Here is a 27923-nt window from a genome sequence, read left to right on the forward strand (position 1 = left end):
ATAGTAGGGGAATTAAGGGTTATGGGGGAAAAGGCAGGTAGATGGAGCTGAGTTTACGGACAGATCAGCCACGATCTTATTGAATGGGGGGGGGCAGGCTCGATGGGCCGGATAGCCTACTCCTGCTCCTATTTCTTATGTTCTTTTATTCCTGGAATAATTCTCTGGAACCTCCTCCGGACTCTCTCCAATGCCAGCACATCTTTTCTTAGATAAGGGGCCCAGAACTGCTCATAGTACTCCCTGAAGTCTGACCGACATCTTCTAAAGCCTTATAAATTCTCTTGGGATTTTTACACACAGCAGTCTCTAGAACAGGTGTTCATCACCTTTCTTATTCCATGGAGTCTTACCGTTAACCAAAGGGTTGGTGAACCACAGGTTGGGAACCCCTGCTGTCGAATTTACAGAGAATTGTGCGATAAGCATAAAATATCCACTGACCGGCTGTTCTGTGGGTAAAAATGCTTTGTTAATGAGAGAGGTCAGAAGAGAATGGCAGATCCGTTCAAGCTGACAGGAAGATAACAGTAATTCAAATAGCCTTGTGTTACAACAGTAGTGTGCAGAAGAGCAGCTTTGAACATACAACACATCAAACCTTGAAATGGATGGCTACAGCAGCAGAACATACCATGAACATACACTCAATGGCCACTTCATTAGGTGCAGGAGGTACCTAATAAAGTAGCCACTGAATGTGTATCAACTAGAAATAATAGGTGACACTCCCAACTCCATCAGACTTCTGTGGGTTTGTGCCACATTACAGTGAAAGTCAGCTGTCTGTCAAGCTGTCTTCCCCTTTTGAGGGAGGGTCTGTGGTTCCCACGATGGCCTCATCAGCTACCTCAGAAATCACAGCACTGGAGCAGAAGCAAGTAGTTATCGATCTCAATAAATTGTGCAAGAAAACCTGCATAACTGGCAATAGTCTGTAAGCTACTTATATTTCTGGACTGAATAAAAGACCGTCCTAAGGTTCTCCTCCACAATATTGTTATCCTGAGGCTAGTCCTTGTTGAAATAGAACCCCCTGAACTACCTAAAAATTCCACTCAGTTAGAGCAAGACACACTCCTCCAAACATTTATCAAGTGAAGGAAACCATAAACGTAAAACTTATATTTCCAGTAGAGAAACCCTCTGCTCTCAAGGCTTTCTTATTTTTCAGATTGACATGAACTATTTAGCTTCATTTTGGTCAAGAGTGATGCCCAAATATGCTGCTTTGCAATGCTGTTAAGATTGTGGTTGACAAAGCTCTTTGAAGTGTTCCTTCCAACAGGAGTTGGCTGCTTCTCCAAAATCAGAATCAGAATCAGAACCTTGCATGTGTCGTGGAATCTGTTAACTTAGCAGCAGCAGTTCAATGCAATACATAATATAGAAGAAAAAAATAATAATCAATCAATCAATTACGGTATATGTATATTAATGGATTAAACATTGTGCAAAAACAGAAATAATACATATTAACAAAAGTGAAGTAGTGTTCACATGTTCAATGTCCATTTAGGAATTGGATGGCAGAGGAAATAACCCACACTTGTCATTGATGTCAGTGAGTTGCTTAGGCCCCTCAATTCTATCTATCTATCTACTATTTGTCAAACATTTGAAAATGTATTACACTGGACCCAGCCCCTATGTTTCCTGGGGTGACAGGGCCTTTGACTGTCATCCTTAACAACAGGGTCTTTGATGGCTTCATCAAGGTCCAATGCCATCTTAGAATGTGCCTGTCAGCAGTATTCAGTGATGGACACCTCCTTACACTGGAAGACCAGCAGGTTTTGGGCAAACCCAAAATGTATCTTTTTGAAAGTTGATGATCATCTAGCAGCTGTTGATGTTCTTTAATCTTGGGTCTTCTACTGAATTATTATCTGTGTCTTTTCTTTTGAGTCATGATGGATCTACCTGTAGTGTATTTAATATTTCAGTAATATTTGAGTAATATTGTAAATATATTGTTTGATGAAGCATTCTTTGTTTGTTTACATAATTCATTATGTAAGAAGTACGTGAATGGCATGCACCATTACATCACCATGTTATATGTGAGTGCCTCTCTAAAAGAAACTATATGGACAAGTATCCAGGCTTCTGTGTTTTTCTTTCGATTAATTTCTGGAGTCGCAAAACATGACATTAACAATCCAGCAAAATGGTTTCATTGGGGTTAGTTTACCATGGGTCTCCCATTATTGTCATTAAGTCATCCTGATTCTAGTAAAGCTCAGAGTTTCTTCATAGGTATCCACCATTTGGAGACTTATTCACTGGTAATTTGTTCCACCATAAAACAGTATTCTAGGGATTTCAACACTGGAGGAAAAGTTTACTTAAACTTCCCTCGGTAAGGAAGACATGACAGGGTGAGGTCATTCACACAGTACAGGGCGTGCAAAGGGAATGGATTTGATTAGTTATATTTTCTTTAACTGTTCAATTCTTTCATATGTTTTAGTTGTGCATTTAATTCATTGCATCTGATCTGCCCACTACTTCATGTAGAAACAATTGTTAGGTAGTTAACTCAGGAAAATATTTTTTTGAAAGTATTAGTATCAGTAAACAGTTTGATGTGGACACTTGTCTACAGATATTAGACTTGAACCCTGTACAAAATCAGTAGCAAGAGTTTTTCTGAGTTCCTTATCAAAAGTACAGCTCCTGACATTTAGAATAAGGCAGTGAGTAACTCCTTTATTGCTCTGGCACATTTAACAAATATAAGGCAAAAAGTGGAAAACAAAGATGGCTGAAGTTTGAAGAGCAATTAACTGGTACCAGTTTCCCATTTGGATTCTGGATTAATTTAATACCAATGTTCCATGTCAACTTGCCAAAAGTTTTCTAGAAATCTAGCTGCAAGGAGTGGACAGGAAAATTGTTTAAGATGCAATTGGAATGGCACAGCTCGAATGCCATCTATAAATTTGCTGATGGCACTACTATTGTTGGCAGAATTTCAGATGGTGACGAGAAGGCACACAGGAGTGATATATATCAGCTAGTTGAGTGGCGTTGCAGCAACAACCTTGTGCTCAACATCTGCAAGACCAAAGAACTGATTGTGGAGGGAATAAGCATAAGTCAAGGGAACACATACCAGTCCTCATAGAGGGATCAAAAATGGAAAGAGTGAACAATTTCAAGTTCCTGGGTGTCGACATCTCTGAGGATCTATCCTAGGTCTGACATACCAATGCAGTTACAAAGAAGACACAACAGTAGCTATATTTCATTAGGAATTTGAGGAGATTTGGTGTGTCACCAAAGACACTTGCAGGTTTCTACAGATGTATCACAGAGAGTGTTCTAACTGGTTGCATCTGTCTGGTATGGGGGGGGGAGGGAGAACGGGGGCGACTGGATGGATCGAAAGAAGATGCCAAAAGTTGTGAACTCAGTCAGTTCTATCATAGGCACCAGCCTCCGTAGCATCCAGGACATCTTCAAGGAGCGATGCCTCAAAAAAGCAACATCCATCATTAAGGACCCCCATCACCCAGCACATGCTCTCTTCTCATTGCTACCATCAAGGAGAGAGGTACAGGAGCCTGAAGGCACACACTCAACGATTCAGGAACAGCTTCTTCTCTTCTGCCATCCATTAACACCACTTCACTACTTTTTTTTTGCATTACTTACTTAATTTAACTAATATATATATATATTTACAGTAATTTACATTTCTTATTATGTATTGCAATGTACTACTGCTGCATAACAACAAATTCCACGACATATGCTGGTGATATTAAACCTGATTCTGATTCTAATTGTACATGGAAAGAAAGACATCTGTGAAAATGTTAATCCGTGGACTTGCCTTCATATTTTGTGAAGGAAGGTCTGGCTCCTGATGCACAGGTACTATTTGCATGCAACACACACAAAATGCTGGAGGAACTCAGCAGGTCAGGCCGCATCTATGGAAAAGGGAACGGTCGACGTTTCAGGCCGAGACCCTTCATCAGGACTGAGTACTATTTGCAACCTCTTCTAAATGGCACAAACACCTATTATGCAAGAGTGTGTAATGGGAAATCAATTTATCAATATAGATTAAAATGATAAGGAAATTAATAGCTGTGAAAGTATGAATGGGAAATATTTTGTCTTGTGAATAGCCCAATCTGACAACTCTCTTGTGTGTGAGTTATTGCGGTGGATTGGATAAATCAGTCCCCATGGAGCTTTATAATGTACTCCATTTATGCCTTGCATTAAAAATTAATTAGGCAAAAAAGGTTAAAAAGTAATGGGTTTAATGGTGCACTGTGTATCTTTTGTACTTTGGTTTTAATACAGCCAGAGGCAATGAGTGCTAATTAGCCTACTGTTACGACATGTGGGTTTAAAGGATTTCAAAATAAATATTTGGTTCAATTGGAAGACAAAATTAGATCAAAACAGACACATACATTATACTGTTCCTTTTTACCACGGCTAACTTGCACTGGAAAAAGGACACTGAGTATTTTTGGTGCTATTGTATTCAATTACAGGAGCAGAGTTTGTCTATTTTGGGCAACTCAGCTGCTCATTAGTATGTCATTCAAGGCTGCTAACTACTTACCTGAGTAGCTGAGTGCCTCTGAGCACTGTCTAACCTTGTTATCTGCCTAGGCTTCAATTTATGCTTGCCACACTTTTGTACTGATGCACGTGCCAGATGAAGACCTTGGGCAGCTTCAATCAGATGTTTCCCAAGTATAGGCATTCTGTCCCATTCCATTCACTCATTCTCCATTTTGGATTAATTTAGCTTCCTGCTAAATCATTCTGACGGATATCCCTGCAAGGGTAGATGAGGCAAGAGCCGATGTGAGCTCGTGTGCCATCCTATCATTCTGTGCTGCAAACTCAGTGCTAAACAGTGGACACCCCCCCCCCCCAACTTTTCAATGATGTCAATATTCTTGGATCCTAGCATCATCAAATTCAAAGCTGCTACAAACTCTCCTATGGGAAAAGGGGACCATATAAAGTTCCTCTTCCAGAAGTTGGATACATGATTTCAACTTTATTGCTAGTCTTGGGTTGGATCAGACAAAAAAATATTTGGGATCTGGTTACATCTAGTGATATGTTAGTCTTGCTCAATATTTTCTCCAGGTTTGGATGGTTTGCTTAGTGACCAGGTAACTCTCATAAAATTGAAGGTTTCATATTTAATTTGACATTTCATCCTCAAGCAGATTGAGCATATTTAAAATTGATGTATTTACAGCAATGTTCATCTGGAAGATTTCTGGTGGTTTTACAATGAGGGTATCTGGGTTCTGAGGTTGCAAAATCGAGTCTTGATGTCAGACAGAGGAAATTGGTAGATGAGGTTCAGGAGTTGTCTGAAATAGATTCAAGAGCTCTCACAAAACGCTACCACTGGTGAGGAAAAAATATTATCCAGGAGAGGGAAAAGTAAAATGATAGCAAAATTTTGCAGATACAGTACTGGAAATGACTAAAAGTGAAAATACTGGAAAAATTCAGAAGAGAAAAGCAAGGTTGAAGAACACTCTTCAGAAATGTTAACTCTGTTTTTCTCCACAGATTCTGCCTGACCTGTGAGAGGTCCTGTTTTATTTGAGGGGTATGCAGACACTGTCCATGATCCAAAATTGGCACTATTTGTAGAATATGTGGGACTCAGTGAGCCAATGATAACATTGGTGATCCATTCATTTCGGCTCCCTAAAGTTAAGAAAATCGTAAACATTGTCACTATAGATTTCTTTACAAAATAAATCACTCCATTAGAAATAAAGAAGGCTTGTATTGAAATACCCAAGCTAAAGAAATTCTAATTATAACATAAATACTGCACATTATTAATTCAGTACAATTTGAAAATATTCAGGTACCGCCTGCTTCTGAAAATTCAGTCATTTCTGACTTTCAGATTAATGAACAATACTATTTTTATGAATCAATCTTAATATACCCAAGTAGGAACTTGGGACTAATTAAAGTGATTGATCTATTTCAAGTGAGGGATTTTAACTTTGTTAAAAGCATTAAACTAGAGTTTTTTCAAATAGCTACTTTTCCTATACTACAGGACTGAGGACAAATAGAAGAAGATAGTTTTTTGGTCAAATCATTCTGGCTTTTTGGTGAAGGTGGATGTGATATTCATTAGAAATGTGTAGGTTTCCAATTGCAAATTGGGAGCTCCTCTGGTTTGTGACACCCGGAGTGAGGTGGCAGTGATGTGTGGTATCTCCAATCATTTCAGTTTAGCAAACAAGTCAAGGTTACATCTTCTGTTAGTCTGCTAAAGTAATTTTTTTTATATTGTGGAAAGTAAAAGCACTGTCTTTGCAATGAAGGCTAAGTAATATGTAAAGTCATTAGAATTCAGTTCGATTTGGTTATAAGAATACATAGTCCAAGGAATAGTTATTCCTTATTTCCATTCTATATTAATCTGCTTTGAAAAATTAAAGTGGATAATTTAACAAGAGAGCCTGTTCACAGTAAAAAGGTACCAATTGCTTGAGTTGATTGCCTTCATTTCAAAGGACAATTTGCTGACACCCTCATTACTATTAAATGTTTAATTGTTAATGATTTTATTTTGAATATCCATGACAAACTAGGTTCAGAAGAATTGAATCATATTATCTTTTTCCCTTATAGACCTTTCACCCAGTAAGTCTATGCCAGCTCTCAAAGCATTCCTATTAATCCCTTCCCGTCCTTAATTTCCCTGTAACCAATTCAGAATCACAATCACAATCAGGTTTATTATCACTAACATATGTTGTGAAATTTGCTGTTTTGCAATGCATAAGATACACTATAAATTACAATAAGAAATATATATTTGAAAAATAAATCAGTAGTGCAAAAAGAGAGCAAAAATAGTGAGGTAGTGTTCACAGGTTCATGGATGGTTCAGAAATCTGACAGTGGGGGGAAAGCTGTTCATAAAAAGTTGTGTGTGTGGCCTCAGCCTTCTCTACCTTCTTTCTGATGGTAGTAATGAGAAGAGGTCATGTCCTGGGTGGTGGAGGTCCTTAATGATGGATGCTGCCTTTTTGAGGCATCACCTTCTGAAGATGGCATTGATGATAGGGAGGCTAATGGCCATGATGAAGCTGGGAGAGGTACAACCCTTTGCAGATTTTTCTGATCCTGTGCTGTATTTTATCTCACATGTCCATTTGCCTCCCTTTGATTCTCTTCCACCTATCTATGCCAGGGGCAATTCACAATAGCACTCAGTGGAAAACCCATGTGGTCATGAGTGAACGTGCTAACTCCACACAAACAGCATTCGTGGTTATGATCAACCAGGACTGCTGGAGCTATGCAGTATCTGTTGTGCTTCTAAGTCACTTAACATCTTACACAAGGTAGGAGTCATATATAGGCCTTCACATGGTAGCCAAGATGCATGAGGTTGCAAAGGGAGTTGGAAAAGTCATGTAATAAGGGTAATGACACTACTGTAATGGGGTACTTCAATGTGCAAGGGGATTGGGAAAATCCGGTTGGTGTTGGATTGTGAAAGGAGGAATTTGTCAAATGCCTATGAGATGGCTTTTTAGGGAAGCTTGTTCTTGAGCCTACTTGGGGAAAGACCATCTTAGATTGGGTGTCGTGCAATAACCCAGATCATATTAGAGAGCTTAATGTAAAGGAACCCTTAGGAGGCAGTGATCATATTATGATTGAATTCATACTGCATTTTGAGAGGGAGAAGCCTAAGTTAAATGCATCAGTATCTCAATGAAATGAAGGGAATTACAGAGGCATGAGAGAGGAGTTTGTCCAGTTGGATTGGAGGAGGATACTGGTGTGGATGACGGCAGAGCAGAGATGGCTGAAGTTCCTGAGAATAGTTCACAAGGTGCAGGATAGATGTGTACCACAGAAGAAGTTCTCAAATGGCAGGGGTAGGCAACCATGGCTGACAAGGGAAGATAAGATATGGCAAAGTTATTTCCCATGGTAAAGGAGTCTAGGACAAGAGGGCACGACCTCAGGATTGAAGAACATGCATTTAGAACAGAGATGCTGAGAAATTACTTTAGTCAGAGGGTGGTAAATCTGTGGAATTGTTGCCACAAGTGGCTGTGGAGGCCAAGTCATTGGGTGCATTTAAGGCAGAGATAGATAGGTTTCTTGATCAGCCAGGGCTTCAAAGGGTAAGGGGAGAAGGCAGGGGAGTGGGGATGACTGGAAGAATTGGATCAGCCCATGATTGAATGGCAGAACAGACTCAATGGGCTGAATGGCCTACTTCTGCTCCTATGTCATATTGTCTTATGATCTTAAGGACTGCATAAAAGCTAAGGAAAGGGCATATAAGGTAGCAAAAGTGAGTGGAACTTTGGATAATTGAGAAGCTTTAAATATTTAACAAAAGGTAGCTAAAACGAGCCATAAGAAGGGAAAAGACGAAATATGAGGGCAAACTAGCCAATAATATAAATCTGGGTACCTGAAGTTTTTAGTTATATAAAAAGTAAAAGGGAGGTGAGAGTTGATATTGGATCACTGGAAAATGATGCTGGTGAGGTAATAATGGGTTCAAAGAAATGGCAGATGAACTTAATGGGTATTTTGCATCTGTCTTCCCTGTGGAAGATATTAGTAGTGTGCCAGAGGTCCGTGCATATCAGGGAGCAGGAGTGAGTCCATTGGTATTACAAAGAAAAAGGTTCTAGGCAAACTCAAAGGTCTTAAGGCATATAAGTCACCTGGATCAGATTCTTGTAACAAATGGACAAGTGAGTTGCGTAGGGAGCGATTTCTGCAGAAAGCAGAAATTATGGGGGGAGGGAAAGATGAGCTTGGTGGTCGGAACCCATTGAAGAGGGCAGATGTCCATTTGTCCCTCCTCACTAATCTCCCTCCTGGCACTAATCCTTGCAAGCAGAACAATTGTGCTCCACCTGCCCTTATACCTCCTCTCTCACTACCATTCAAGGTCCTAAACAGTCCTTCCAGGTGAGCCAGCATTTCACCTGTGAGTCTGTTGGGGTCACTTACTCTGTCCAGTGCTCTCAGTGTGGCCTCCCGTATATCAGTGAGACCCAACATAGATTGGGAGACCGCTTCACCGAGCACCTATGCTCCATCTGCCAGATAAAGCAGTATCTCCCAGTGGCATCTATTTTAATTCCACTTCCCATTCCCATTCCGATGTGGCAATCCTTGGCCTCCTCTACTGTTGTAATGAGGCCACATTCAGGTTGGAGGAGCAACACCTTATATTCCATCTGGGTAGCCTCCAACCTGATGGCATGAACATTGATTGCTCAAACTTCCAGTACTGCCCTCTTCCACTCTCCTTCACCAGTCCCCATCCCCTTTTCCCTCTGTCACATTATCTCCTTGCCTAGCCATTGCCTCCCTCTAGTGTTCCTCCTCACTTTTCTTTCTTATGTGGCTTCTGCCTTCTCCTAGTTCCTGCCTAACATAGTGTTCCTATTAGATTCCCCCTTCTCCAGCCCTGTATCTCTTTCACCAATCAAGTTCCCAGCTCTTTACTTCATCCCTCCCCCTCCCGGTTTCACCTATCACCTTGTGTTTCTCTCTCCCCTCCGCCCACCTTTTAAATCTACTCCTCCTCTTTTTTTCTCCAGTCCTGCTGAAAGGTCTCGGCCTGAAACTTTAACTGTACTCTTTTTCCATAGATGTTGCCTGGTCTTCCAGCATTTATTGTGTGTTGCCTGGATTTCCAGCATCAGCAGATTTTCTCTTGTTGTGATTGGGTTAACATTTGAGGAGCGTTTGGCAGCTTTGGGCCTGTACTCACTGGAGTTTAGAAGAACATGGGGGGGTTCTCATTGAAATCTATCAAATGTTGAAAGGATTATACAGGGTGGATGTGGAGAGGATGCTTCCTATGGTGAGGGTATACCTCGAGGGCACAGCCTCAAAATTAAGGGGCGACCTTTTAGACCAGAGGTAAGGCGGAATTTTTTTAGCCAGAGAGTAGTGAATCTGTGGAATGTTTGCCACAGACTGCGGTGGAGGCCAAGTTTGTGAGTATATTTGAGATGGAAGTTGATAGTTTCCTGATCTGGATCAGTTGATAGTTTCCAGATCAAAGGATATGGCGAGAAAGCAGGTGTATGGGGTTGAGTGGGATCTGGGATCAGCCATGATGGAATGGTGGAGCAGACTCAATGGGCTGAGTAGCCTAATTCAGCTTCTATGTCTTGTGGTCTTATAGTCTTAAATTTCCTCTAACATACCAGGGCCCTGATTCTGGTGTTCCCTTTAACACACTGGGGTCTTGTTTCTTATGTTCATTGTAACATGCCAGATACCTGATTCCCATGTTCCCTTTATCACATCGGGGCCGTGGTTCCTTATTCATGTTTTCACAAAACTGTTGCCAAGTCCTTGATCTGAAACAGTGACTTCATTCCGATCCCTCTTCCCAGATGCTGCTTGACATTCCAAAAACTTTTTGTTTTGTTTCCAGAGCCCCAGGATCTGCACTCCTTCTTTTCAATACCTGTCAACCATTGGGCTGGAACTGTGTCTGGCTGCCCCGTTGCAACTCTGTGCAGGTGTCATGAAGTTTGGTTTCCATCTCAATTGGATACTAATTTTGACATGAATATCCCCACAGCTGTTGAATCACCTCAAACAACTGCACAATCTCCTATGAGCCAGAAGGAGATTGAGTATTGCAAGGAGAGGCACACTTTTAGTCAGAGTAGATAGAAATTTAATTCTATTTTAAAACAATACTCTGTTAAGATTATTTCAGGGACTGCAATCTTTAATCAGAATAAGGTTTAAGATCATTGACATATATCGTGGAATTTGTTAATATGTATTTTAATACATTTGGTTTTTACTTTCCCTATATTCAGTCATCTTATTTTATAACTTGACGATTGTGGGGAGTTCTGTTGCTTGAGTTGATGCTGTTCAAGTTGCATGCCATCTTGGACAATGTCTCCCATCCACTCCATAATGTACTGGTGAGGCACAGGAGTACATTCAGCTAGAGACTCATTCCACCGAGATGCAACACTGAGCGTCATAGGAAGTCATTCCTGCCTGTGGCCATCAAACTTTACAACTCCTCCCTCAGAGTGTCAGACACCCTGAGCCAATAGGCTGGTCCTGGACTTATTTCCACTTGGAATAATTTACTTATTATTATTTAATTATTTATGTTTTTATATTGCTATATTTCTACACTATTCTTGGTGCGACTGTAATGAAACCCAATTTCCCTCGGGATCAATAAAGTGTGTCTGTCTTTCTGTCTGTTACCTTGGCCTGGGGATAGAAGTATATGTTTCTGAAGTGTTTTGTTGCAGTCTTTAGGCATTGGTGTCAAGCATGAAGGCTGGAGAATACCCCTTTCTTTAATTAAGCTTAGAGGTGTGAGAATGCTTCCTAGAGCAGTACCGCAGTTAATCCAAACTGTGACCTCACTGAGGAAAGTACTTTGACCACTTCCTCCTCACTATGGGTTGCAAAGTTAAGCCATTTTACATTGAACCATGCAGGGTAGCACCGTGGTGCAGCCGCTAGAGGTATCTCAGAGCGTGAGTGACCTAATTCAATCCTGACTTTTAGTGTCCTTTAAGAGTTTGTACATTCTCCCTAGTGGGTTTTTTCTGGGAACTCCTGTTTCTAGCCTCATTCCCAAAGGAGTGGGTTGTTATGTTATTTAGCTGCATTAAATTGCTCCTAATCTGTAGGTGAATGGCAACAACTGAGGATAGGAGAAAAAGGCAATAAAAATTTGAGAAAATAAATTAGGTGCTTGATGGTCTGAAGGGACAGTGAGCAGAAGGGAACGTTTCCTTACTGTGTGTGTCTATGTCACCTTGGTCTGAATAATTTTCTATTACATTTTTATGTTGGATAGGATAACAATGGAAGTGGAATAAAAGTGGAGGAGCAGGTAATTTTGAGGAAGCAGAGAGGCTACAGAAGGATTTAGACGGATTAGGAGAACAGGCAACGGAGTGGTAGATGGATTACAGTGTAGGTGTATGGTCATGCACTTTGATAGAGGAAATAAAAGTGTAGGCTATTTTCTAATTGGAGAGAAAATTCAAAAATCTGAGGTGCAAAACATCTGGGGAGTCCTTGTGCAGGATTCCTTAAACATTAATTTGCAGATTGAGTCAGTGGTGAAGAAGGCAAATGTAATGTTAGCATTCATTTCAAGAGGACTGGAATATAGAAGCAAGGATATAATGTTAAGACTTTATAAGGCACTGGCGAGACCTCACAGAGTATTGTGAGTAGGTTTGGGCCTCTTTTCTAAGACAGGATGTATATACGTTGGAGATAGTTCAAAGGAGGCTCATAAAATTAATTCTGGGATTGAAAGGCTTATCTTATGAAGAGTGCTTGATGACTCTGGGCCTCTACTCACAGGAATTCAGAAGAATGAGGGGGATCTCATTGAAACCTATTGAATGTTGAATGGCCTCGATACAGTGGATGGAGAGAGAATGTTTCCTATGGTGGCGGAGTCTAGGACCAGAGGAATCGCTCTCAGAACAGAGGGACATCCATTTAGAATGGTGATGAAGAGGAATTTCTTTAGCCAGAGAGTGCTGAATCTGTGGAACTCGTTGCCACAGATGGCTGTGCAGGCCAAGTATTTAAGGCAGAGGTTAATAGATTCTTGATCAGTCAGGGCATGAAGTTATATGGGGAGAAGGCAAGAGATTGGGGATTGGGGCTAAGAGGGAAATGGAACAGGCATGGTAAAATGGCAGAGCAGACTTGATGGGCCAAATGGCCTTTAAGTCTTATGGTCTTATAAAGTTAATATTTGGGGATGTCATTCCAATTCAGGTTTATTTTTCTTTTCATTGCCATTCTACAAATTTTCTTCACACAGTGCCTGCTGCTATTGAGGTTGACCAGCTGTTCCCTGCCTGGAGGATATACAGTATGTGCAGATGTGTGGCTAGACTGGGATTAGTGATTGGTTTATTATTGTCACATGTACGGAGAGGGAGAGGGAGAGAGGGAGAGAGAGAGAGAGAGGGAGAGAGAGAGAGAGAGAGAGAGAGAGAGAGAGAGAGAGAGAGAGAGAGAGAGAGAGAGAGAGAGAGAGAGAGAGAGAGAGAGAGAGAGAGAGAGAGAGAGAGAGAGAAGAATTAACCCTTTCATTCCCAGGATAATATATATGAAGCATTTGATGGCTTGGCTATGGGCCTGTACTCATTGGAATTTAGAAGAATGAGGGGGAGATCACATTGAAACCTACCAAATCTTGAAAGGCTGTATAGAGTGGACATGGAAATGATGTTTTCAATAGTGGGAAAGTCTAGGACCAGAAGGCACAGACTCAGAATAGAAGAATGTCCCTTTAGGACACAGATTTCATACATTATTACTGCACATTATTGCAAATTGTTGCACATTGGTAAATTATTACTGTGTATATTTTTATTCTGTATTTTAGTATTAGTAAAGTCTGCACACTGCTAAGTGTGTTTTTAAATGTTGCTGCTGTAATGAAAGAATGAATCGGGATCAATGAAATATTTATTATTAGATTAGGAGGAATTTATTTAGTCAGAATGGTGAATCTGTGAAACTAATTGCCACAGATGGTTGTGGATGCCAGTCATTGGGTTTATTTGAAGCAGAGGTTGATAGGTTTTTGGTTAGTAAATGTAACACCTGTGTGCCGCTTGTCTTCTCTTGTGTAACTCTTCACTGAAGTCTTTATGAGGAAATCTAATTACATAGTACTACGCCAGATGCTAGTGGGCCATCAGAAGCTCTAGCTATTGAAAGGAAGGCAGTGAATAGAAAACACACACTTTAAGAGGTAAGTTTTATTTATAAAAAATAGCAATATATACAAAATAATTACATGAGTAAGAACTATTCAAAATTCCAACATTCTGTTTAGGTTCCAAATCTCAGATATCAATGAAAAACACATTTATTTTTAGTTAGAATCAGTGAGATTCATTAGAATAGCCTTTATTACAACAATTTCACTAACCAATTTGATCGAGTGTTATTCCTATTTAAAGGTTAACAGACTAACATTTGCCTTTTTATTTATCCCTAGTTAGCTAGGTAAACTACCGTAGATTCCGGATTATAAGCCGCTACTTTTTTCCCACATTTTGAACAGCTTTGAACTCTGCAGCCTTTAATCCAGAGCGGCTAATACATGGTTTTTTTTCATGCCGCCTCGTAAACATTTGGCCTCGTAACAGTAGACCAATAAAATTAATGAGTAGTTCACAGAGGTCCAATGAAATTGTACGATAAATCAAGCGCACTTTCACAATTAAATTATTGTAAATCAGTCATTTGTACTCACCCTCATCAACATGGAAAACACTCGAAGAAAAGCATTGTGCTGCCTTTATGGCAGTTACTTAGTTTATAATATTTTCGCTTAGTAATTCATTTGTTGGTTAAAGTTAGAAGTGTTTTAACTATATTTGTTTTCTGTACTACATCCCGGGATGCTATGACGTCACACCCGGTTTCGCCGCGTCTTGTGGGATACCGGTTTGCGATATACGGGAAGGTGGGGGCATTACGCGAGCACATCAGACCCGAGCGCATCAGACCCGAGCGCATCAGACCCGAGCACATCAGACCCGATTAGACCCGATCGCGTTACGCGAGCGCATCAGACCCGAGCGCATCAGACCCGAGCACATCAGACCCGATTAGACCCGATCGCGTTACGCGAGCTCATCAGACCCGAGCGAAAACGCTGCTTTTAAGTTAAAGGCGATCAATAACTTTTCCTGGTAGGCTGCAGTATATATATTTTTACCAGTCGCTAGGAGATATTGGAATGTTGTTCGTGCTGTTCAGTAAAAAAGTATATGCAACGTAATTTGTGTTACCGATACGTATGTATATTTAAAAGTAGCCGTATTACAGGCACGGTTCGAAAAAAAGCATTTGCAATATATATTTGTTTGTTACCATATGGATTTAATTAAAAGTTAAAAAATCCTCACGTGTAATATCTTTCTGTGTAAATATCTCATATTACAACGTGGGACACCTGCGGCCGAAAATCCGGTGCGGCCTAAAATCCGGTGTGGCCTAAAATCCGGTGCGGCCTTTACAATTAAAAAATTGATTTTATTTCTAAAATTAGAGCCAGCGGCTTTTAATCAGGTGCGCTCTGTAGTCCGGAATCTACGGTAATTGAATTCCTATTTTTAAGTAGAATGGTTAACCTCAGTTTCAGTTTCAGGTCAGTAGGTCTACAAATTCAAATTCAAACCCTATATATATATAAAATACAGTTTAACTCCTTTCATGACAAGTTCTCCAACATCACAACTTTTAAACAAAGTAAATCTCATTTAGTCACTCATCAAAATCTTTATAAAAATAATCAGTTCTTACAGAAAATCAAATTCAGATCCTTCAAATGAGAAATAAACCTATACATCCAATTATATTAAATCCTCAATGTCTTGAAACATTTAGTTCCCATGCTGGTTCTTCGATCTTGGGAGGCTTACCATCCTGCTCCACCAATTTCATTAGGTGAAATTGTGGGTCATCCACGGAAAGTCGATTCACAAAACTTCACAAAAAAAACCTGACCTGTATGCAACAGCATTACAATCCGTAAGTTCTTGTACACATTCTATTTTCAATTTCAAAATAACTCACTATCATAATGTCATTTCCATACATTTCACAGTTACAATACTACCGAACATATTTCACACACAAATTATACACTTGGAACAGTAAGTGTTTTAACTCACCAAATCCCTTGGTATGATTTAATAGAGCTAATTCAGGTTACACGATAGAGATCTTGGATACCACTCTCTGCTGCTATCATCTCACTATAGCTGGTGCTTGTTGTAGCTGTAGCTTCAATATATTTTTTATCAATATCCTCCCTCCTCCAAGGTGTCACCCTGAGGATTTCCAGTAAGCAGGGTAGAGATACCAACTATTAACTCCACTTTTAACAGTTTATATCTATTGTTAGTTTCTAATAGTTTGCTGCGTTTCTGTCACTTGTCCATACCCGTGTCGGCCACACCTTGTTCTCGCGTAGTCCTTTTTAAAAATTCGGTAAACCTCACTTCCATGCCTCTACATGTGGAGCTTTCTAACATTACATATTTGGGTTTAATTAACCTGGGTTACATAAGGGCATCAAAGGTTAAAGAGAGAAGGCAGGAGAATTGGGTTGAAAGGAAACATAAATCAGCTGTGATCAAATGGCAGTGTAGACATAATGGGCTGAATAGCCTAATTCTGCTTCTATGTCTAATGGTCTTTTACTGTGATTTTTTTTTTGCATGTCATCTATACCGATCCTTCCATATGTATAGTGAGGTAGTAGAAAAGGAAATAAAATTATAGAATATAGAGTTATAGTTGCAGTGAAAGTGCAGAGCCACAACAAGCTAAATTGTGAGATCAGGGATTCATTTTTATCGTATAAGAGGATCGTTCAAGAGTCTGATAATAATGGAATAGAAGCTGTCCTTGAGCCTGGTGGTACCTATTATCAAGCTTTTGCATTTTCTGCCCAATTGAAAGGGGAGTAGAGAGGATGACTGGGGTGGAAGATGTCTTTTATTACTTTGACTGCCTTTCTGAGGCAGCGGGAAATGTAGATGGAGCCAGAAGAGGGAGGCTGGTTTGTGTGCTGCACTTGACTGTGTTCACAAATCCCTTAATTTTTTTTTAGCATTGGTTACAGACTGATAGCCCTGCCATACTGATCCATGATGCAACTGGGTCGGGTGCTTTCTGTACTGCATTTATAAAAAATGTGAGTGTGATGCACCATCAATAACTCTCTGAGACGTGAGGCGAGATATTGGCTTTTATTGACTGGAAGAAAGAACAAGCAGCAATTGACCACCATGCTACATCCTGGAGACTGAGAGGCAGGGCCTGAGCCTTTCTACCGGGGTCTGTGGGAAGAGCCATGGTCAGTGGGAGGAGCCACAGGAGCAGTCAGCAGGGGGGGCGTATCCAGACAGGTATATGTAGTTCACCACAGAGGGTCAATGAGAACATGCCAAATTCTTTAGCCTTCTGAAGAAAAAAGAGCCACTGGTGTGTTTTGCTGGTCAAACATTCCATGTTATGGATTCTTCTTAAGCACACTTTTTTTGGTTACCTGGAAACCCATTCTGTGAAACTTGGAGGTAGTCTACTAACTAACGAAGTGTAAGATCTTAGAAGGTAATGGCTTAGTAGTGGTCACCCCTCTCTGATACACCAGATAAATACTTCATTCCTCCTAGTTTCCATCAAGTGTCCAAATGAAAGCTCTGGATCCCTCTTGGTGTCAGCAAGGTCTCCACTTCCACCAAACAATCCCCAGCCCACACATACGAGTTCGGATTACAATGAGTTCCCCAGATCAGATTGGAAGATCTATCGTTTTGCCTCCCTGCCTTAAGCAAAAGCTATACATCCAGTGTGTAGCATAGCTGCAGTATCACTGAATTGTGGCTGAACTCCAGAGATGAGCAAGATGAGTTTGCACATTCTCCCTGTGATACATGCCTCTCCTCCGGGACATTATGCAGGCATAAGGGATTAGTTTAGTATTTAATTGCTAGTTTAATTAGTTCAGTACAATATCGTGAACAGAGGGGCCTGTTCCTGTGCTACAGTATTCGATGTTCTGTTCTATTTACTCTTGTCAAATCACTATTGAAGCTTTAAAGCCCTCACCTTAATAAACATTCAATTTCCTCCTAAGAAGACAGAAGCCAATGCTCTGAACAATCCCGAAATAGGTCAGTAAAGTCATGGTTAAAAGCAAAAAGGAGCTCTTGTCTGTCCAACCTTGGAAAACCAAACCTCCTTCACCTACCAGCAGGAGAATTTCCATTTTGTTCCATCACCGTTTTGTGTAAAAGTTTCTGCCATGCTAAAATTGGGCATCTTACTCCATGCTTCTGGTAGACTGCTCTATTGTGGACAATTAGCTCTATTACAACTGTAGCAACAAGCAATCTTTTAGAAGAACGGACTATGAGTCGTGGAGGAACTCAGAACTTAGCAGGTCAGGCAGCATCTCTGAAGGGAAATGAGACAGTATATGTTTCACGTTGAGACCTTTCATTTGGAACTTGAGAGTTGCTCCAAATTCCAGCATCTGCAGTTTCTTGTCTGCAGGTTGTTTCAGGAATTTGGTAAGTCAAGCCCCATTGGAAGTGGTAGAGAGTGTCAAGTCGAAATCCCCCCTGCATCAGGACTTTGAACAGAAGCATTAACAAGTTTGTTATCCCAGCTTCAACCCACAGATGCTGCTTGGCCCGCCGAATCCCTCCAGCAGATTAATTGTTGTTCATGACTAACCATTAATCTGCAGTCTTTTGTATCTGTGCATGCTTATTATTATGTAAAGAAGATACTTGCCTCATCCCAGCTACTTGGATTGGATTCAGATCTGAGCTGGAGTGATAGAATCAGAGATTATCAATTCATACCACTCCTAGTTTCCTAGAAGATGCATAGCATAGGTTTTAAATTTTCATTAGCTTGCATCTTTCTCCATTCTAATGGCTTGCAAAGCAATATGCAGTGATTAAGCTCACCTGTTTACTGCATTTTAATTTCTTTCACCATCAGGTATAATTAAGTCCAGATTTAAAGAATGGTCTGTCAGGAATTTGAGCTGATCCCAGTTAAACAGCTCACACGGCCATTAGCTCAAATTCAATTGCATTGATACATATAATGAGTGATTTTATTCTGGTTTTGGCTCAGGCACAAACTGTAACTGAATAAGGAAGGGAGCGTTGTGGCAATCAGCCTTGTTCTACTGCCAGGAAAATGTCTTGTAGGTACAGATTTATTGAGCATTGGCTTCAGACTTGGGTCGGTAACCTGCTTTCCAGTTGACAGCCTTCTCTGAAAGTGGCCTTCTTGTTTTTAAGTGTGATGCTGGTCAGCTTCCACAACTATATGCATTGGCTGTCAGCTTAAAGCCAATACTATCAGAGCTCAACGAAGTTTTTAGTGCTTCGGTGCACATTGCAATCGATTTTGTTTCAAATATCATGTTCTTAAAGGTTATGCTTATATTAACAAGGCATTCCTGCTGACTTTTAAATTTCAAGTTATTTTCCTTGTGTGAGCCAACAGATTACTGAGTAAAATTTTCAAACCAACCATTGAACTGTGCAGTAGAGGTCTGTATTGTGGGGGAAAGAAGGAGGGTGGTAATGATTGGTTTATTTTTGTTCATTTTACTGGAAGCTGTGGAGTTACTTTTTTAAAACAGCCCTCTCTTCACGTCTCCATTCTCACTGGTTTTTATTCTCTCCTCCAGACATCAAATGTGGTACATTTCCAGTGCTGTTATCCTTTGGCCGTAGAGCATAGAAACAGAACCATTTGGCTCATCATATCCATACTCCATAGGGATCCTTCCTTAATTAATAACATTATGGCAGAATGCTTTATGGTACCAGTGACTGGGGTTCATTTTCCGCTGCTGCCGGTATGTTCTCTCTATGACCCCGTGGGTTTCCTCTGGGTGCTCTGCTTTCCTCCCACAGTGCAAAGATGTGCCATTTGGTAGGTTAGTTGGTTATTGTAAATTGTTCTGCGATTAGGATAGGATTAAATCAGCAGATTGCTGAGCGACACCTCTCGAACGGCTGGATCTCAATAAATAAATAAGTTAAGTCTTCCAGCATCTGGCCATGTCTAGACCCTTCAAGTGTTCCTTTGGACACTTGTAAAATGCTGTAAAGTGACTCTGCTTCAAACTCACTGTCCAGCCATGTACTCCAGGTAATCGCCACTGGAGAAAAAAGGTTGTATTTAGCTCCCCTCTAAATCCCTTAGCTCACACCGTTCAGTTTTATCTACAGTACTGCACTCACATAGGCCATTCTTTCATTGAGTCTAGCGCACTGTTCCATTGTGAATGGGATCCCAATCCTGTACTTATCCAAAATCCACACTAGGTAAGGACAAAATGATCAGGCTTAGAAGTTAAGAATTTGAGCACTGAGCATTATAACTAACCACTGAACTTCTGAAGGATAAATAAAGAATCGAGATATAAAGAATGTACTAAAACCATATGGACCAGTGTTTTGATTTTGGAATGTGTTAGTACATGCTCTCTAGCAATATTCCCGATGGAAATTTGCCAGGAAATTGAAGACCAAGCTGTGCAATATGAGGTGGGAATGAGTCCCATCAGAAGAAGCACTTGAAGCCATACTCCAGAGGCAAAGCTGAGAATAGACAGCTATCAGAGGGTGGTATTATGTCAGCATCATGTAATGCACTACCCTGCATCACTGAAATACTGTAGCTGCTCAAAGATTTCTTCTAAAAATGTCCTCACTAATACATTTCTTTTCTCCACAGTGTTATTTCTGCACGAAGATACTATTTTGAGGTGCTTCATAAACAGGATGATAGAGGATCTGATCATGTGGAAGTGGGGGTAAGTGACTGTAACTTAGCAACCTCACCTGAATGGAATATTCATTATCAGCATATTCAGGAGCTTGTCAGGCCAAGGATAGTTAATTGCACCTTTTTGATTATTTCACTACCCTCTCAATTAAACATAAAGAACCAAGGTTAACGTTAAAGATCCTGCTGAAAATTATAAATTGTATTCCCTAAATCAAGTAATATTCTAACAAGGATTTAGCTGTTTCATTTTTGTGAAATAGGTGGAAAAGTGGAGACTGGATGGTGAGGCTAGTTTGCAAGTTGTTGCCTCCTCTCAATCGGAGTCTTGTTCTATAAGCAGTCTGAACATCACATTTTATGCGTGAACGATTTTATGTTTAAACAGTTAGTAATGCTTAACATTTAGGAAAGAATGATAATGGAAAGTGTAGGTAAGTGTAGTTAAACTGATGGAGGAAACTTAGTTGGAGCAGAGAAAGGTGGATGTCTGGTGGTAGGACACAGATCAGCTGTGTTCATTTTGTTGATAGAGAATTGGTTTGAGAGACACTGTTCCCGTGTTCATCAAGATCATGAAGATCAATGTGGCCTTAGCCAGCATTATGATGAGTTGGAACAATGCCACAAGGTAAAGTGATGGCTTCATAAGGAAATCCGGGATCCTCTTCAGTTTCCGTATAAGGAGAAGGTGGGAGTGGAGGATGCTATCACGTATTTGCTGCACAAATCACTCTCTCACCTAGATGGGGTCAGTTGTGCTGTGAGGATTACATTCCTTGACTTCTCTAGTGCCTTTAACACCATCCAGCCCAAGATCTTAAGGCACAAACTAACGGAGATGGGAGTAGACTCTCACATGGTGGATTGGATAGTGGACTACTTGACAGATAGACCTCAGTATGTGCGGTTGGGAGACTGTAGGTCTGACACGGTGGTCAGCAGCACAGGAGCGCCGCAGGGAACCGTACTCTCTCCGGTCCTGTTCACCCTGTACACATCAGACTTCCAATATAACTCGGAGTCCTGCCATGTGCAGAAGTTTGCTGATGACACGGCCATAGTGGGGTGTGTCAGGAATGGACAGGAGGAGGAGTATAGGAAACTGATACAGGACTTTGTGATATGGTGCAACTCAAACTACCTGCGTCTCAATATCACCAAGACCAAGGAGATGGTGGTGGACTTTAGGAGATCTAGGCCTCATATGGAGCCAGTGATCATTAATGGAGAATGTGTGGAGCAGGTTAAGATCTACAAGTATCTGGGAGTACAGTTAGACGAGAAGCTAGACTGGACTGCCAACACAGATGCCTTGTGCAGGAAGGCACAGAGTCGACTGTTGGCGTCATTCAATGTCTGTAGTGAGATGCTGAAGATGTTCTATAGGTCAGTTGTGGAGAGCGCCCTCTTCTTTGTGGTGGCGTGTTGGGGAGGAAGCATTAAGAAGAGGGACGCCTCACGTCTTAATAAGCTGGTAAGGAAGGCGGGCTCTGTTGTGGGCAAAGTACTCGAGAGTTTAACATCGGTAGCTGAGCGAAGGGCGCTGAGTAGGCTACGGTCAATTATGGAAAACTCTGAACATCCTCTACATAGCACCATCCAGAGACAGAGAAGCAGTTTCAGCGACAGGTTACTATCGATGCAATGCTCCTCAGACAGGATGAAGAGGTCAATACTCCCCAATGCCATTAGGCTTTACAATTCAACCGCCAGGACTTAAGAACTTTTTAAAAGCTATTATTAATGCTTTTTGAGATAGTGATTTAGATGCATATCATATTTTTTTACTGAGTTAAGTATTGTATGTAATTAGTTTTGCTACAACAAGTGTATGGGACATTGGAAAAAAAGTTGAATTTCCCCATAGGGATGAATAAAGTATCTATCTATCTATCTATCAATAGAAGGAAGCTGCCTTGTTCACATAGTTCTTAGAGGGAGGTATTAATTACTTACTAGGTCTTGAATTTTCTGGTACTGGGATTTAAGGGAGATTGGAAATGTTTTTGTGATTAATTTTTTACAACTGATTGGTAAGTTATACTAGATATTTAGATTCATTTATTTATCACATGTACGTTGAAACATATAGTGAAACGTGTTACTGCATTATCTGCCAACACAACCTAAGCCTGCAACATTCGCCACATTCCAACACGAACATTGCATGCTCACAGCGTTTGATTGAGAATTATTTCCTTTAGTACAGGTATTATGTTAATAAATTTACCTCTGCTACTTATACAGGCAAATAGACAATAAAGCAAGAAGGTGAAGGTTTGGGGTAAGGGGTTTAGAGGAGATTGGAAGAACAACATTTTCACCCAATGGTCGGTTAGAATACAGTGCTTGAATGGATGGGGAAGGCAGAACCCCTCACAGTATTTAAATTTCAGGATGACCACTTATAAATCACCAACACACAATTTCAGGTGGCAAGTGCTGGTGCAAATGGGATTACTATGGATAGTACTTCAATGTTGACACCAGCACAGTGGGCTAGTGTGTCAGTTTTCGTGCTTATGACTCTGTGACAATGCTAAAGACTGGACAGTAATTACTTTGGTATTGAGTTATTGTTTGAAGGAGCAGCAAGACAGTGATCCAGTGTGAACAAGATAAAGAATGCCTTTCTCTCAATGGAGTGATGGTGATGTGTGGTGGAAATGAAGGAACTGCAGATTGGAATGGATGTAGTTATTCTGCCAGTATATGGAATGAATCAAAATGTTCGTAAAGTGTATGCTTTTATGGAGATCGCAGGGGAAGGACAATGAGCAAAGAAACTTGGTGAACTGTGCAAAGGGTATGGTGATGATTGTGAGTTATGGAGCTGAGGGAATGTTGGTGAGTCTACAGGCATCATGAACTACAGGTAAGATCTTGTACTGCAGATTTGGCATGTGTAACCAGGGACCAGAGGAACTGGTTGTTGAAGGTACACTGTAAGGTTAAAGATTGGAAGATGTTTCCATTTCTGAATTGTTTTAGATCAAGCATTGCAGAATTATTTGGTGTATGCATTGACCAATGGGGTAGTTCAATCTGAATTGCATAATAATAGAGGACAATATTTACAGTGGCCAACAGGGTGGAGATGGCACTTAAAAAATGTAAGGCATTGTGCTTGGGTAGCAGATGATAATGGTGATGCTGGCTTCTTCTTTGCACCCAGCCACAAAGATGCCATAAGTGGACTCAGTGATGTGAGCATAAAAGATGGGAACACTGCAGGTGGTCATATCATATGAATGTTATGGGAGTCCCTTTTTCTTGGATGGCTTGTTCAGGTTGGCGTCGTGCTACAGAAATCACACAGTAGGGTGTGTTGTGTATCAGAAATTTGAAGGAAGTAACTGTCAGCATTTCACATATCCTTGAAGGATTTGGATACAAGGGGCAATATTCTGGAACAGTTCCACAGGATGCACATGGTAGAATAAGGTAATAAGGAGGTGGAAATGGGGAAAATGCTGATCTGATTGACAACATTAATGAAAAGATTGCAGCAACTGGTGGTGAGGAAATCTAGCAGCCACTTACACTGGTTCTATTTAAACAGACCTCAAGGCAACTGGGGTTTGGAAGGATCAAGTAAGTTTCTAGCCAGCAAACATAGGCTGTAGCTGCAGTGGGAAAACTATATAAAATAGAGTTTCAGTGTCTACTGTGCAATTAAAAGATGAGAGAAAGAGCTGCTTGGTGTGGGACTACAGCAAGAACAGACACCTCTCTCCATAAAGCCTGGGCTATCAGTCAAATCCAAAACCCTCCTGGGAGGAGACAAGACATCAGATTGGCAGAAGCTGTTGATTTATAGAAATGACTTCAAAAGCCAATATGAGGTTGAGAAGTAGACCTGCAAAGGAACAAACCGGTCAGAGAATTAGGCAAGGCTGAGGTATCCCTTCTGTGTTCAGGGCCAGGAGAAGATCATCAATAGAAAAGCCTGAAGTAGGTTCAAAGACAGCTTCTACCTCACAGTTATCAGACTAATGAATGGTTCACTAGTATGATGAGATGGGCATTGACCTCACAATCTACCTCGTTATGATCTTTCACATTGTTAGCCTGCACTGTACTTTTTTTCTGTAACTCTTACACTACATTCTGTCTTTGTTTCATTTTGTCCGACCTTAATGTACTGTGTAATGATTTGATCTGTATGAACGGTATGCAAGACAAGCTTGGTACTTGCGGCAATAATAAACCAATTCCAATTCCGATTCAAACAACATGAGAGAACAAATGCACAGAAGTTTCAGGACAACGGCCATGTTCTCTTAGGAGTGCATAATGGAAAGTCTCAGCACCAAGTCTTGCAGTGCTGTGAAATTGATTTGGTCCAGCAATGATGCACAGAAACACAAGACGAGGCTGTGGGAACATTTAGAGAAGAGTTTGCTCTCTATAAGATTCTTAAAATTTGAAGAACTGCTGAACAGATTACATTGTGGTAGGGAGGTGGCTATAAAGAACTACAGGACATTACAGTGGCACTGGCTTACAATGTCAGCACAATACAATGTAGCTAGAATACAAGAAAACATTGAAAATGGTCATGTCAGGCTTGATAGCTTTGGAGGCAATACAAAAAAGGAAAGTCAGAAGAAGTGACTTTGGGGCTTCAAAAGTGACAGGCGAACATGAAAGGTTTTGTGTTTACAGAAAACTAGATTGGTAGGTAAGATCTTATGAGACCAGAGACACAAAGTTGGAAGGCTTTAAGAAGCAACTAAAGGAACAATTATTGCAAATGAAGTTCTGAAATCTAGCAATATATCAAATGCATAATGGTAAATTAAGTAGTCACAGATTTTTTTTTAATGAACTCTGTTAACTTTAAAATAAGATAGTTTAGCACCTATATGTAACTATACGAAGACAGTGAGGCAGGCTCTGAAACAGAGACAAATGATTGATTGCTGAAGCAACAATAGCAGCACAAGATACGAGACTGAATGTGTATGAGTTCTGTAAAAACTGATAAACAGAAACGTCTGGTGCCTGGATTGGAAACTTCAGAGATCTCGTAATATGTGCAATGAAGACTTCAGTGAACATAAATAACAAGACATTGAATTAATTTGTAATTTGTTGGATTTACAGCAGTATATTGATATAAATTTATTAGTTGATGGATAATATGTTTTTAATTATTATTATTGGGAAGCAAGACAGAGGAGCTGATAGACATTTCAGAGTTAATGTGTGAAGAATAAAAACAATCAAAAATTATACTGGTTATACCAGTGAAGTTTTGCACAAGGTCTTTTGCATAAGCCAATGAATCTTTGAACAGTCCATGAACATTACCTTATTTTCCTTTATTGCCCTAATTTATTTTTGTAATTTATAGTGTTTTTCTTTGCACTGTATTGCTGCCACGAAACAACTAATTTCATGTCATCGAAGTCAGTGATAATAATCTAATTATGATTTATGAATGCAACAGTAAATACTGTGAGTGCAAAATAACAAAATAGTGCAAAGAGTAGTACTGCAAACTGAAGTGGTGCAAAAAGAAATACTGAAGTAACGTAAGACCATAAGACATAGGAGTAGAATTAGGCCATTCGGCCCATAGAGTCTGCTCCATCATTTCTTCATGGTTGATACATTTCCCTCTCAACCCCATTCTACTGCCTTCTTCCATAAACTTTTATGCCCTGACTAATTAAGAACTTATCAACCTGGCTGCCACAGCAGCCTGTAGCAATGAATTCTGCAGACTCATCCCCCTCTGGCTCAAGGAATTCCTCCTCATCTCCATTCTAAATAGGTGTCCCTCTATTCTGAGGCTGTGTCCTCTGGTCTTAGACTCCTCCACCATGGGAAACAACCTTTCCACATTAGGAAGTTCAAAATTTTATAGGTTTCAATAAGATCCTACCCCCCATTCTTCTAAGTTCCAGCGAGCAAAGACCCGAAGTCATCAATCACTTCTCATACAACAATCCTTTTATTCCCAGAATCATTCTCATGGACCTCCTCTGAACCCTCTCCAATATCAGAATATTCTTTCTTAAATAAGGGGCCCAACATTGCACACATCACTCCAAATGTGGCCTCACCTGTACTTCAGCATTACATCCTTGCTTTTATATTCTATTCCTCTTGAAATGAATGCCAGCATTGCATTTCCCTTCCTCAACACCAACTCAACCTGTAAATTAACCTTTAGAAAATCCTGCATGAGGAGTCCCTTGCATCTTGGATTTTGGATTTTTCTCCCCATTTAGAAAATAGTCTATGCTGTAATTCCTTCTGCCAAAGTGCATGACCATATATTTCTCAATCTGAATTCTATTTGCCACTTCTTTGCCCATTCTCCTCTTCTGCCCAAGTCCTTCTGCAACCCCCCTACTTCCTGAACACTACTTGCATCTCCACCTGTCTGTGCATAATCCACAAACTTGGCCACAAAGCCATAACAATAATGCAAGTGGTAGAATTAAGAGTTTGAGAACGTGGCAGCACCACTGGGAAGGGAATGTGAAAAAGGTAATTGGTTCAGAAGTCTCACAGCAGTGGGGAAAAAGCTGTCCCAGTGTCCAGTCAGCCATCCGCAAACTTGGCCAGAAAGCCATCAATTCCATAATTCAATTCATTGGCAGACAACGTAAAAAGAAGCTATCCCAATACCAACTCCTGTGGACCACCACTTGTCACCCTTTATTCCCATTTTTTGCCTCCTGCCAATTAGCCAATGCTCTATCTATGTTTGTATCTTTCCAGTAACAGCGTGGGCTCTTATCTTGTTAAATGCCTTTTGAAAATTCCAAGTATACAACATCCACTGATTCTCCTTTGTCTATCCTGCTTGATGTTCCCTCAAAGAATTCCAACAAATTTGGTAGGCAAGATATTCCCTTAAAGAAATAATGCTGACTTTGGCCCGTTTTATCATGTGCCTCCAAGTACCCCGAAACCTCATCCTTAACAATGGACTCCAACATCTTCCCAACCACTGAGGGCAGGCTAACTGGACTATAATTTCCTTTATTCTGCCTCCCTTCTTTCTTGAAGAATGGAGTGACATTTGCAATTTTCCAGTCCTCCAGAACTATTCCAGAATCTAATAATCTTCTGCATGATTGAATGTAATTTATTAGAAATGTATGTCGATTGCATCATGTTTAACAGCTTGAGATGGTCACTGGATGGACTGTTTCATTTCACACATTTCTCTGTATAACTTTTAGTTAAAAATGAAGCTGGCTGCTGACGAAAGATAACCTGATCAATTAGCTTAATCTTCATGAGTCAAAGATTCTCATTAGCACTATGCTTTCTGAGGGGAAATGAGCAATACCAGCTAAAAATAATATTAATATTAATCTAACTTCTGAGTGATTGGAAAATTATCTGGACTTCAGTGAACTTTTCTGAAGGTGCTCTTGTTGGGGTTGATGACACTCGGTGTTGTAATAAGGATGTGAAAATGTTGCATGTCCAACTTCCCAGTAGCCACATATGCTTGAAAAACAACAACACATGGAGGATTTGCTTGAGATTTCCATTAT

The 27923-nt window shown here is 40.4% G+C and overlaps 1 protein-coding gene across 1 annotated transcript in view; it reads left to right on the plus strand.

Moving 5' to 3' along the window:
- LOC140729448 (N-acetyl-beta-glucosaminyl-glycoprotein 4-beta-N-acetylgalactosaminyltransferase 1-like) overlaps positions 1 to 27923 on the plus strand; it is an 813083-nt gene that overhangs the window by 554132 nt on the left and 231028 nt on the right. Inside the window, exon 8 of the mRNA XM_073049203.1 lies at positions 20344 to 20422. Within this exon, the coding sequence (XP_072905304.1) occupies positions 20344 to 20422 (79 nt within the window). The remainder of the gene's footprint in view (positions 1 to 20343; positions 20423 to 27923) is intronic.

The sequence above is a fragment of the Hemitrygon akajei genome, chromosome 6 (genome assembly GCF_048418815.1).
Source record: "Hemitrygon akajei chromosome 6, sHemAka1.3, whole genome shotgun sequence".
NCBI lineage: Eukaryota > Metazoa > Chordata > Chondrichthyes > Myliobatiformes > Dasyatidae > Hemitrygon > Hemitrygon akajei.